We start from the raw sequence: 13,518 nt of genomic DNA on the forward strand, positions 1-13,518 counted from the left end.
GTTAGGTTCTATTTACTATCTATGCTATGCTTGGGAAAACCATGTTTAAATTAGAGAAGAATTGAAGAGAGCATGATCTTAACCCTTAGGGGGAGCGGATTTGTGGTTAGGATAGGAATATACCTAGTCACCGTGCTTAATTAAATATCGTGATCTTAATGCGTTCTTAATAGATTGATTTCATAGGAATATAGGCGTTAATCTATTGAGAATATGTGAGTAGTACTTCAGGAGAAGGCTATGAGAGCATTTATCGATTAATTAGCAACCATGAGTGAATTATATGAAAGGGAGAGTTAATTAGAACACAATAGGATTGGTGAATCGATCACAACCCTGGAATAGTTGTCTCTATTGAATACATAACAATCATTCTACTGCTTGATAATTTAGTTATTACTTAGAATTGTAGTTAGCATAATTAAACTCTTGAACTCGAACTTAGCTTGACTGAATAACAATATTGTTGTGTTAGTGAGTAGTTGATATAAGTCTCTGTGGGTTCGACACTCGACTTATCATTTTATTACTTGTATGACCACGTATACTTGTGTGTGCGTTTGGAAGCAACGGAAATTAAAAGAACAAAATTAGAATTAAAGTTTCTAAATTTCACAACAAATAATTAGCTAAATTAAGATCTCTTTAGTCCGTTGTACACCCAAATCACTCGATACCCTATTACACAACTGCATACAAAAAGTATTACAGTTAGTTTCGCATGTTTAATTTGAATTGCGTTACAATTTTATTTCAACAAGGTACGTAGACCAAAATATCGACGTATATATACCTGTCTATATACTATTGAATCCCCCGAAGACTTTTGCAACTCTACGCCATACAAGGATGGACTAATCTCGAATACCTGCAAATTGTGCATCGAGAAAAAATTATTAAATATTTTTTTATAACGTTAGTGTATAAAAATTAAACTACTGTAAAATGTTACGTACGTACCTCTGCAATTACCGAGAGAGTAGTTGGGCATTTCTGTTCTTTGTACTCTTGTAACACTTTCAACTGCAATATATATGAATGACGAACGTATATAAGACATTTGTGTATCAGTTTTACGTGTCTGAAAATTTAATTATAATACAGAAAAATTAATTCAATTTATATATTTTCTTGTATATGCTTCAAAATAGTAGCTGGCAAAATGTATATTAATATATATAAAATATACATATTTTATACATAATCAGTGTATATCTTTTATATATTTGACTAGCGATTGTAATTATTACGTTATAAGCCCATGCAAATGTAGATAGATGTATCAAATTCAATATATACTAATTACCTTTCCATGTCTTTTTTGGACTTGAAATCCCATTTGTGTTACTGTATTCTCAATCCTGTCCAGCAACTGTTTTGGTAAGAGAGTTGATGTAAATCTGATTTTCCTCTCAGAAATGTCCTAAAATGATTCAAAATAAAATATAAGCCTAGGTTTTATTATTTTTTCATTGCATAATATGGTAAATAATTCAAAATTAGAGGTTACCTCTTTCTCAAAAAATCCAGAAAGATCTAGACATGATGACATCCCTATTAGTTGAAAGGCATTGATAAGGTAATGTGATTCTCGATCTCTTTGCGCGTCAACCGGCTGTGAAATAAGTCATAGATATTTGTATCATTATAAATTATCTCATTATAGGTAAAATAAGAAGTTTACATTAATTGAATTGTTTCTAAAAAAGGACACAAAGCATCTCGCGCTCGTGTATAGTTCGGGGAAGGGCCGCACCCCAAGAGAGTATGATGTAGGCAGCCTACCTCGATATAAGTATCAGTGGCTGATTCCATATAACAACTCAGCCCACTAGTGATATTGTCCGCTTTGGGCATAGACCCCCACAACTTTAAAAAGTGTCACTAGAGTCTAAGGTCTGTCTATTTATATATCCAGTATCTCTTCCGTATTTTGTCGATGTAAGATTCGGCACAGCAAGGACGTTGAATCCCTAAGAGGGTATATGTGATACCCTAGGCGAATCCCACATCGACAAAATACGGGAGAGATGCTAGGTATATATAAGTAGACAGGTCTTAGATTCCGATGACACGTTTTAAAGCCGTGCGGACCTAGGTCCAAAGCGAAAAATATCACTAGTGGGTTAAGCTGTTATATTCCACGGTTCAAACACGTGATCTATATATAAAAAGAAAAGTACATACTACTGCTAAAAAGGAAAGCGCGTCACATAAAATGGAAGTACGTACTGCTGCTTCTTGTACCGTTAAGACTTGATTATCTGTTGATATATGATCACATTCCAAATCTTCTTCATATGGATTTGCAGGAACATAATCTTGTTTAAACCATTCGTCTATTTTGATTTCTGCCATTGTTATACGAGTACGTGGATTGGGATCAAGAATCTTCTTTATAAGGTTTTTTGCTCCTAAGGATAGCCATTTTGGTATATGAACATCTCCCTTAAATATCTGATTTCATATAAAAAAAAATTATAGTTATAAATTGTTTTATCTCTAGAGGCCATATAAAACATGGAATATCATACACAAAGGAAAAAAGTACAAGAAATTTCTTTTACCTTTTTATAAAGTATTGCGAGGTTTTCATCGTCAAAGGGTAGTTGACCAGTGAGAATTACATATAAGATGACACCACATGACCAAGTATCTGATGTTGCACCATCATATCCTTTATTAGAAAGAATTTCAGGAGCAACATAGTTGGGACTACCGCAAGTTGTATGCAATAAACCATCTTCCTATAAATAAGCAAAAAAACTCGTTAAGCATAATTAATAAAATTAATATTTAAATAAATAAAAGTAGGTTTCTTTAATAGTTTATGAGATAGCCACATAATTTAATATAGTATCAGAGCAGACAGAAGTTCTGAATTCAAGACTTATTGCCACCCATTACTAATAAAAATTTCTATGTACTTGATCCATAAAAAATAGTCAGACTGGCACGTGAGGAACATAACTACATATCGTCTATTAAGCTCCATACGTACCCAAAATTGCTGAGGTAAAGCACTGAGCCCAAAGTCCGTTATTTTTATGTTCCCTTTTGTATCAATGAGGACGTTCTCTAGCTGCATTTCATAATCACATACGAGTCAGAAATATTTATACAATCAAGTCACTTAAAAAATAATTATTAGTAATTCTATTTAATACTAGCATTGACGAATAACATCAAATAAATGGTATGTAACCAGTTATAACAGGTTATTTTACACTGAAAATGTAAAAAAAATTATTACAATAGTTACCTTGAGGTCTCTGTGGAAGACACCTTTATTGTGACAGTAACTAACACCATCAATCAATTGTTGAAAGAATTTTCTACCTTGTGCCTCTTTGAGTTTTCCTTTGGAAGCCTATTAATTAGTTAATTAATTAATTAATGAGGATTATAGTCAAATTAGAGTTCAAGAATTGAAATGTTAATATACAGAAACACAAGTTTATTGTCAAAGTTACTTACAATTCTGTCAAATAATTCACCACCATTCACGTATTCTAGCACCAAGTATATCTTGCTTTTATTTGCTAATACCTGTCTAATTATTATTATCAGTAATTCATCATTGGTAAAAATACTAATTAAATAAACTCAAAACCATGTACCATGCAAGGACCAGACAATATAAAAAGAAACACCGTGAATAGGGGCAGATCTACCGCGTTGGTTACAGGTTAATATGGATATATATAATTCAGTAATTTTTGCGAAGATAATATATATTAAGAAATTTACTAAATATCTGTAATTACTTGATTGTGAATTCAATTATTATTATAGTATTAACTTGAGATCGATGTATATAAGGATTCATAAACTTCAAATCCTGTCGGCGTATATGGGGAAAAGGAAAGTCGGTAGAAAATTATATTCTATGTTTCATATAAACTTGGAGCGTGAGTCAAGGAAAATGTTTGGAAATAGTGGAATAAATGACAGAACATAACGTACAATAATACGAAAAATTTAGATGAAATTATATTGTAATTAAATTAATAATTCCAAACTCAGTACGTGACATTTTTGGTAATATATAAACGTTTAGTGGGGACGTTATGATAATAAATTCAAATTAAAATAGGTGCGAATCATGTGGAACTTATTATTAGTACTATACTACTTGCTTGCGAGCTTGAGTTAAAAGTCATCACAGACATTAATTACTACATCTTTTTCTAAGTAACCTAAGGAAAAAAAAGATAATTTTTTTGTCAGGAACTTATTATTACTAAATTAAATTGTGATTGAATTAAGTAGTTTTTGTTGGGATAAAATGAAAACTTTAGACGAACACTATCATCTTCTTCGAAAATTATCATGTCAAATCATTAAGAAATAAAACTAGACGCATAAATATACTTAAATCTATAAGTACCACAAATATTCTTGTATCTTGAAGTTATCGATCTTCCAAACTAAGACACAAGCAGCTAACAAAATTAACTTAACAAAAGGACTATTTAATTTTGTAATAATGTAAAACCAAAACAATCTTGTCAGTTGCCACCTAAGTTTTATGCAGGGACAAAACTAGAGTATTAGGTATAGGTCCGATGAAATCCAGTAATATTGGCTTAAATTTTGTTTTGTATTAGAAAAATATTATATATATAAAATTTCGAATATGATAATTAAGACGAGCAATAAATTTAATGGCAAATTTTAAACGCATAAATTTTAAATCTCGATTCCGTCGTTTTCGGGTCCTTGACTGAACCCATCTCTCTCACTTGGTCCTGCAGCTAAGGTCCCATCTCCACAAAAATCATTGATTTTGACTCTTATGGTATAACTATAATGTGGTAACGTCAAGAAAAATCTCATAATATGGCTTCAAATTATTATTTTCCACCAACTAAAATTAATATCACAAATCCCCTCAAATTATATTTTTTTATTAAATACAGATTTTCACAATAAAAGAACGGCAAATATATATGCATATAATCCATTGACTTTATATCCTTAATTATTGCGATATATCTTACATTTATACAACGGACAAAATTTACGTTAAGAAAACTCACTTTTTGTATGTTTTTAATTCCAGGTATTTCAAAACAATGCAAAGAAAATATACAAAGAAAAAATATACGTACCTCGTACAATCTTACAACGTTAGGATGTTTGAGGAGTTTTGAACTTCCAATCTCCCTCTTAATCTGCAATACAAATATGAAACTCATTATAAATTTATTAGCTCGAGATATTTTAATTTTCAACTTCGTGTTACTATATAGTGTCGAGTAGACAGAACGATCGATGTGAGGGCATAGATCAAGGCAGCAAGTTAAAATGTGACTTCCCCTGTAGTTGGGGGCGGGGTTAAGTGTCCGATTCGACAAATGGCCCCTAAATAAAAGAGGCAAATTAACTTTTTCTAATTTCACCACTGAATCTTCCATTTTCTTTAGAGAAATTGTTGGTTTAAGTTTTATATATATATATATATATATATATGTCAGTATAACAGAGATAAACCTGAGCGATAAAATTAAGGTCAAGAATTGGAGCCTTCTCCAAAATCTTAATGGCAAAAGGTTGACCAGAGTCAACATGCCTCGCGTACTTCACTTTACCAAAATTGCCCTCACCAAGAGTCCTTCCAACATCGTATTTTCCCACTCGCATTCCCTTCTTCTTTTCACTTTGCATTATTTCGTCCTCGTGTTGTACCAATACCATATACCCAAAAAAAATTCCTAAGTTTAAATAAAGTCCCCTATACAAATTTGAAAAAAATCTACAAATGAAAGATTGTTAAACTCTCAGTTCTGTGTTTTTTTTTTTGGCTGTAATATGTTGTGTACAAATGTAGAAGAGCAGATCACAAGGTTTCGAGTTTGTTTGATTTCTCTTCTATAATTTGGTGGTTATATATATGTAAAATAGAAATGATTAAATAATAAAGTGGGGCCTGTGAAATACTTATCCACATCGGGTGTTTACACCAAACTATATTAACTTACTATGATTAATTAATTTAATTAGATGTGAATGCATATAATTTACCATGGTTAAGTGATTGAAGTCCATATGCAAGACACATTGATGGATTATTATATGCAGCGGAAGCAATCCCAGTATCAAAATCACATGTAATTTAGACAACTAGCATAAACGGGATTTCACGGGTTACCTCTTGAAGCGTGAACATATCTCTTCTACCACGTGAGCCTTCAGTTCCATAACTTCTCAATGGAATCTCCATCACCCGCACAATCGTGATCCTCGAACGTTCCACGGTCTTCTACTGTGTTACCCAAATAATACCCGAAAATAGCAATTTCGTGTGGGCGAAATTTCTAGGAAAACTTGGCTGAAAATTTCAGCCACCATGTACTCATCCCTCTAGGTGGAAAACCTTATGTATTTATAGCACAAGTTTTAAGGGTTAAGACCCTTTTCCAAAACCTGTTAGGTTTTCTTTTCCACCAGAAAAAGGATTCCTTTATTTCCTATTATTTAGGCACAGTAGGGACCACAGAATTTAATTAACAAGGCTTCCAATTATGGAATTAATTTGTAATTTTCGAAATTAATATCCACCATAATTAATTACGAATTATTCCACTAAAAATTCGTAATTACACTCCTTATTCAATTTCGAAATTCATCCATTAAATCTTATTTAACTCCCCATGTTAAGATTCAGATACGAATCAATTAAATTAAATTACTGACGATTTAATTTATTGATTATTTCCTTTAGACTTTCGCTTAACTTATTTCATGTGTCGGATACAAAATCCACCGGCCGGGTTTACACATGCAAACTTATAAGCTTTCATAAAGGTATATCATCAATCTCTAAACCGAGACATGGATTCCATCAACTAACTATTACTTCGCCAATGTATATTATTATTATCCAATTTACCAGGCATATTGACCCACGAAAGAATCTCGCCTTTTAATAAATCAAAACAATAATAATATACACAGCTAATAATAATTATATCAAGATTAAGAGTATAAGTACATTTAATGGCTAGAGAGTTTATTTTATTAAGTCAGTATAAAATACTTATCTCTACCTGGTCCGTTCAATACATACAAAATGTACTAGCACAAGAAGTTGGAATTAAACCATTCCCATAATCAAGATTAATTATATTTAATCTTGTGCTACAATCATTCCTGATGGTTTGTCCAATTCCATCATTAGATTGTGAACTCAAACTTTATACTTATAAGAACCGATGATTTAATCTTCCGTGTATAAGCTAAACTCTATACACTAAATCATCTACTATATAAGCAAAGGACACAGACTATTATATGATCTATTTAAAACTTTATTAAAACTGAATAAACAATTATTTCATAATAAATACTATATCTAAACCAAACTCATGGTTAATAGTATATATCCCAACAATGTCATGTATCTATTGGTTTGGTGTAAACACCCAATGCGGGTAAGTATTTATCCATAATTTATAATAGATATTCCTCTTTATCCATTAATTTAATCCTTGTTTTGTTTTTGACCTAATAAATAAATGAAACTTCATTGTTGCCCGCGAGTAATTTAATTTTTAATTAATAAGTTGGTCAAATAGGAACCGAGGATTGGTTTCACCTTCTCGGGACCCAATCCCAACCACACGAAAAGGTAATAAGTATACCAAAGTAATAAATGTAATTCATGTGTTTTATACTTTCTTACTTAACCATGATTAAAAAATTTATAAGGGTGGCAAACGAGCAAGTCAGATCGGATCTGGGCGAGTTAAAAATGGGTAATATAAAAACTGATAAAATATTCGACCCGCCTATATTTAATACGAATAGAAAATAGGTTAATCGGTGAATAATATGGATACCTATATTATTCATGGCTTCTTAAATGTGATCACTTTTGGGAGAATTTTTAATCTTCCAAATCTGAAGAATGCCCAATATGAATCGTTACAAATGTAAAAGTTAGACTCTCAAGTATCCATATTTTAAGTGGATAATATGGATCGTATCCACCTATTTTTAAGAAAAATAACTATCCAATTCATTTTTAGTGGATAATATAGATGGATAATTTTTTAATCTACTTTTTCACCACTAAATAATTATATATTAAATATTATTTAATATTGAAAAATACTAAATAAGTTTGCTCTCCCCTTAAAAAATTATTTATTAAATTATTTTATTAATGGTAATTAAACTCTTTGTATATGGGTGAAACCAGACCCATAAGACGGCTCAATTTCCGATAAAATAAATCAAGTAAGGGATGTGATGACAAGGAGCCAGAATCGAGGTAAGGGAGTCATCGAGACAGGTTCCGGGGCATGACGCTCGCCCTCAAGAATATTAGAGCCATGACCCCGGATCGGTCCAAATCCCAAAAGACTTCAATGAGAATTATCGCGAAATCGAACACGATTAACAGAAGACTGTAGTATCCATAACCAACCTGATATAACGGTGTGGGTCTCCGCACGTACCAGCGGAAATTCAGTGATTAGTTAAACGGAAGATTTTTACCTTCTATGGAATTGTACCTAGAGTAGGACTCCCCTACTATGTATGGGGGGGGGAGTCTGATTATTCATTAGCAACATGGTAACACATGCATACCTAGGCAATATACTGTTATTTTTTTTTGTTATTCAGAGTTCTTATTCTTGTTCATCAGTGTTTAGTTACTGTGAGCCCGGATCGAGGGCGGATATTTCATCAAGGCTGGAATCCTCCTCCTCAAGTAGTTTGATAATTTACTACTATATCTTTATATGTTTAATTTAATGCAATTTATCGTTTGTATTGAATTAATCCATGTATCCTTAAATTCACTTACACATTTAATTGTTATCAATTTTTAAAGGTAAACAGTTTGGCGTCCACCGTAGGACTAAGGATAATAGTGGTTATTTGATACAAATTTTCACAACACACTCACCTTTACTCTTGCTCTTTGAGATCTTAATTTCAAGAAAACATAAAGATGTCAAACTCTCAGTCTGCTCACCTAAAAGTTGACGCTGAATCTGGCCACCACGGCGAGAAATACAATATAATGCCCAACAACGAGGTTCACCCTGCTGACCCCAACGGGGTCCCGGTCGTAGATCCAATCGATGCCAACTCCCATGTGGCCATCAATGCTAACTTGCCCACCGACCCGGAAAATAGCATTGCGGGGGAGCCAAGTCGATAGCCAGGGATACGCAAGGCGGTGAAGGCGATGAGATCAACTTGTAGGTGATCTTCTAAATGCTACAGGCTCAACAGGTAGCGATAGCCCAATTGCAGAACCAAAGCCGCGCTTCCAGTAGAGTGGAGCCCCAACCATCCGGGGAAAACACTCACATAAATGAACCAGTAATAGAAAGGCCAAGTGAAGCTGAATCCGGGACCAACTCTGAGATAGTAAAGATGCTCGAGGAATTGACAAAATGGGTAGAATTGGAAGAAACGAAAATTGAAGCTAATGACAAAAAGGTGGAGACCTACACACCAGGGTCGACCGAATCCCGGGCGCACTACTGATACTGAAAGGCCTGGATTCTAAGAAGTTTGTTAAGAAACCTTTCCCCCCGAGTGCTACTCTGAAGCGGATCCCAAAGAAGTTTCGCATGCCTTAAATTCCTAAGTACAACTGAACAATTGAGCCAAATGAACATGTGACCTCCTACACATGCGCCATCAATGGTAACGACTTGGAAGATAATGAGATCGAGTCTATCCTGCTGAAGAAGTTCGGAGAGACCTTGTCAAAAGGAGCTATGATATGGTATCACAACTTACACCCAACTATATTGACTCATATGCTTGTAGATGCCTTTGTAAAAGCGTACGCTGAAGCCATCAAGGTCGAGACCAGGAAGTCAGACATTTTCAAGGTAAAGCAAAGATATAATGAAATGCTCAGGGAGTTCGTGTCAAGGTTTCAAATGGAACGGATGAATCTTCTACCTATGACAGATGATTGGGCTATTCAGGACTTCACCAAGGACTTAATACTCGAAGCTCATTTGCTTTACAATAGTTGAAGCAAAATCTGATAGATTATTCGGCAGTAACTTGCGCCGACGTCCACAACCATACCAATCAGGGTCGAAGATGATCAGCTTGGGGCCCCTTTCGGATCCGTTTATCCCGTCAAAGCTAGTGACCGATCCAAAAGAGACATTGATCGTGAACTAAGATCAAATAGAGACCTGTATCAACCATACAATAGATACTGAAGAGGTAATGGGTCTAGACACAACCCTGTGAGGAGTGAGAGAAGAAGTGACCGAGGTCATAATAATCGGGGTCTCATGAGCAAGAACGGTTTTGACAGACCCATCGGGCCTAAATAAGCACCAAGTTTATCGGAGTACAACTTCAACGTCGATGCTGCTGCCATCGTATCTGCCATCAGATGCATCAAAGATACCAAGTAGCATTGACCTTTACAATCCGATCATGCCCAAAGGGACCCCAACCTAATGTGTAAGTATCATGGCACTCACGGCCAAAGAACTGAAGACTGCCGATAACTGAGAGAGGAAGTAGCCCGGTTATTCAACAACAGACACCTCCAAGAGTTCCTGAGCGATCGAGCAAAAAATCATTTTAGGAATAGAGACTTCAATAAGCAGATCGAGTAGGAAAAACCTCACTACGTCATTAACTTGATCATCGGTGGAGTCGACGTCCCCCAGGGACCGATGTTAAATTAAGCGCACCAAAGTGTACATCACAAGGGAAAAATAGACTCGAGATTATGTGCCAGAGGGAACTGTATCCTTCAATGATGAAGACGCTGAAGGCATCGTGCAACCACATAATGATGTACTCGTAATATCTGTACTCATAAATAAGTCTCAAGTTAAGCGTGTGTTAATTGATCCAGGTAGCTTGGCCTATATCATTAGATCGAGGGTCTTAGAGCAGCTGGGTCTTCAAGACCTAATTGTGCTTGCAATACGAGTTCTAAACTGATTCAACATGGCATGTGAGATCACTAAAGGGGAGATAGCCCTACATGTGAACATCGTCGGAACCATTTAGGAAACAAAGTTCTACATGATCGAAGGAGATATGAGATACAATGCTTTGTTCGGAAGGGCATAGATTCACAATATGAAGGCAGTGCCCTCGATACTATACCAGGTGTTGAAATTCCTAACTCCAGGAGAGGTTAAAACTATTTACGAAGAACAATCGGCCCCAAAGGAGATGTTCGCAATCGATGAGGTGGTCCTGATATCTGCACTCTTGACACTAAATAATCCAAGTTCAATCACCAAGGAAGAAACCAAATAGCAATCAAAGATTCCAGTACCGACCGAGTCAAAAAATTAGGGGATGGGCGAGGATAATGAATACGGTGTTCCCATGTGTTTCATTGTCCCCGATGATTCGAATGCCACCAAATCGATGGTCGAGGAACTGGAGCAAGTCATATAGATCGAGCATCTGCCTCGTAAGGTATACCTGGCCACGGGGTTAAGTCCCGAACTTAGGAAAAAACTCATTAATTCCTTATTAGCTAACATAGCTTGTTTTGCTTGATCCCACCTTGACATGACAAGGATACCGCCGGAAATATCTACTCATGAGCTGAGTCTTGATCCGAAGTTCCACCCAGTCAAACAGAAAAGGATGCCCCAATTCCAAGTATTATAGAAAAGATGAGGTATTTGAACTCCTTAAAATAGGATATATTCGGGAAGTTAAATACCCATATTGGTTAGCAAACGTAGTAGTATCCCCTAAAAAAGGGGAATAAATTAAGAATGTGTGTAGACTATAAAGACTTGAACAAGGCATGCCCCAAAGACTCTTTTCCTTTGCCCAACATCGATTGTATGATTGATGCAATAACTGACCACGAGATCCTTAGCTTTCTCGATGCTTATTCCGGGTACAACCAAATTCGTATGGACCTGGGCGACCAGAAAAACACATCCTCCATCACTAAATACGACACCTACTATTATAACATAATGTCGTTCGGACTAAAAAACACCGGTGCCACTTACTAACGCCTACTAAATCGGATGTTCGAGGAGCAAATAGGAAAAACAATGGAGGTTTATATTGACAATATGTTAGTTAAGTCCCTACGAGCAAAGGACCATTTGAAACATTTGCAGGAAACCTCCAACATATTGAAAAAATACAATATGAAGCTGAACCTGGAGTAATGCACATTCAGAGTTGGGTCCTTGGAAATTCCTCGGGTTCATGGTGTTTAACTGGGGAATTGAGATTAATCCCAATAAGATCAAGGACATAGAGGACATTAATGTGGTGGACAATGTCAAGGACATTCAAAGGTTAACTGGATGCATAGCCTCCTTGGGTTGATTCACTCGAGGTCCTTCGATAAGAGCCATCGATTCTTCTCGTTATTAAAGAAGGAGAATTACTTCTCATGGAACCCAGAGTGCTAACAAGTCATAGAGGAACTCAAGCGGTACCTCTCGAGCCCATCTTTACTTCATACTTTGAAGGCAAACGAACAACTATACCTATACTTAGCGGTATCCGAGATAATGATAAGTGGAGTCCTGGTCCGGAAAGAGGAAGGTATGCAATTTCCTATCTATTATGTTATCAGGACTCTATTCGAGGCCGAAACTAGGAATCCTCACCTAGAAAAATTAGCGCTCGCTTTGCTAAGTGCCTCTAGAAAGTTAAAACCGTATTTTCAGTGCCATCCCATATATGTTGTAACTACTTACCTGTTGAGAAACATAATGCAAAAACATGAGCTCTCAGGTCAGTTGGCCAAATGGGTCGTGGAAATCAGTGGGTACAATATCGAATATCGACCCCGAACTACCATCAAATCTCAAATTTTGGAGGACTTCGTGGCCGACTTCACACTGCCCCTAGTACACGAGGTCGAAAGGGAATTGTTGTTGAACTCGGGGACTTCCTTGAGAATCTGGACCCTCTTTACGGATGTTGCCTCGAACGCAAAGAGGTCTGGACTTGGCATTATGTTGAAGCCACCGATAGGTAATGTAGTTAGATAATCTATTAGAATTGAAAATTGACTAACAACGAGGCTGAGTGTGAGACCATAATTGCAGGTCTCGAACTGGCTAAAAGCCTGGGGGCCGAGGTGATCGAAGCTAAGTGCAATTCCCTTCTTATACTGAACCAAGTCAACGGGAAATTCAAAGTCAAATAGGAACGAATGCGAAGGTACCTGGATGAACTACATGTAATACTACATCGGTTCAAAGAGTGGACTTTGCAACATGTACCTCGAGATCAAAACAGCAAAGCCGATGCTCTTGATAACTTGGGATGGTCGGTTGATGACGATGAATTCAACACAGGAATGGTCATACAACTCATGAAATTTGTAGTGGAAGAAGGCCACACCGAGATAAACTCGAAAAACTTAACCTGGGACTGGAGAAATAAGTATATAGATTACCTGAAGACCGGGAAGCTGCCCTCTGATCCTAAAGAATCGAGAGCTCTACACACATAGGCGACCAAGTTCAGCCTATCTGAAAACAACACCCTATTCAGGAGAACGTTTGATGG

At 35.8% G+C, this 13,518-nt stretch overlaps 1 protein-coding gene across 1 annotated transcript; it reads right to left on the reverse strand.

Moving 5' to 3' along the window:
- Positions 1 to 629: 629 nt before the first annotated feature.
- On the reverse strand, positions 630 to 5,700 carry LOC104245246 (CBL-interacting serine/threonine-protein kinase 1-like). The gene is made up of 12 exons (XM_009800828.2): positions 5,497 to 5,700; positions 5,115 to 5,177; positions 3,478 to 3,549; positions 3,263 to 3,370; positions 3,002 to 3,082; positions 2,568 to 2,747; positions 2,233 to 2,457; positions 1,511 to 1,615; positions 1,307 to 1,423; positions 961 to 1,023; positions 794 to 868; positions 630 to 689 (listed from the first exon to the last, which is right to left on the reverse strand). The coding sequence occupies exons 1-12, from the start codon at positions 5,698 to 5,700 to the stop codon at positions 630 to 632; spliced, it is 1,353 nt and encodes a 450-aa protein (XP_009799130.1).
- Between the last annotated feature and the right edge of the window lie 7,818 nt (positions 5,701 to 13,518).

The sequence above is a fragment of the Nicotiana sylvestris genome, chromosome 5 (genome assembly GCF_000393655.2).
Source record: "Nicotiana sylvestris chromosome 5, ASM39365v2, whole genome shotgun sequence".
In the NCBI taxonomy this organism is placed as follows: Eukaryota; Viridiplantae; Streptophyta; class Magnoliopsida; order Solanales; family Solanaceae; genus Nicotiana; species Nicotiana sylvestris.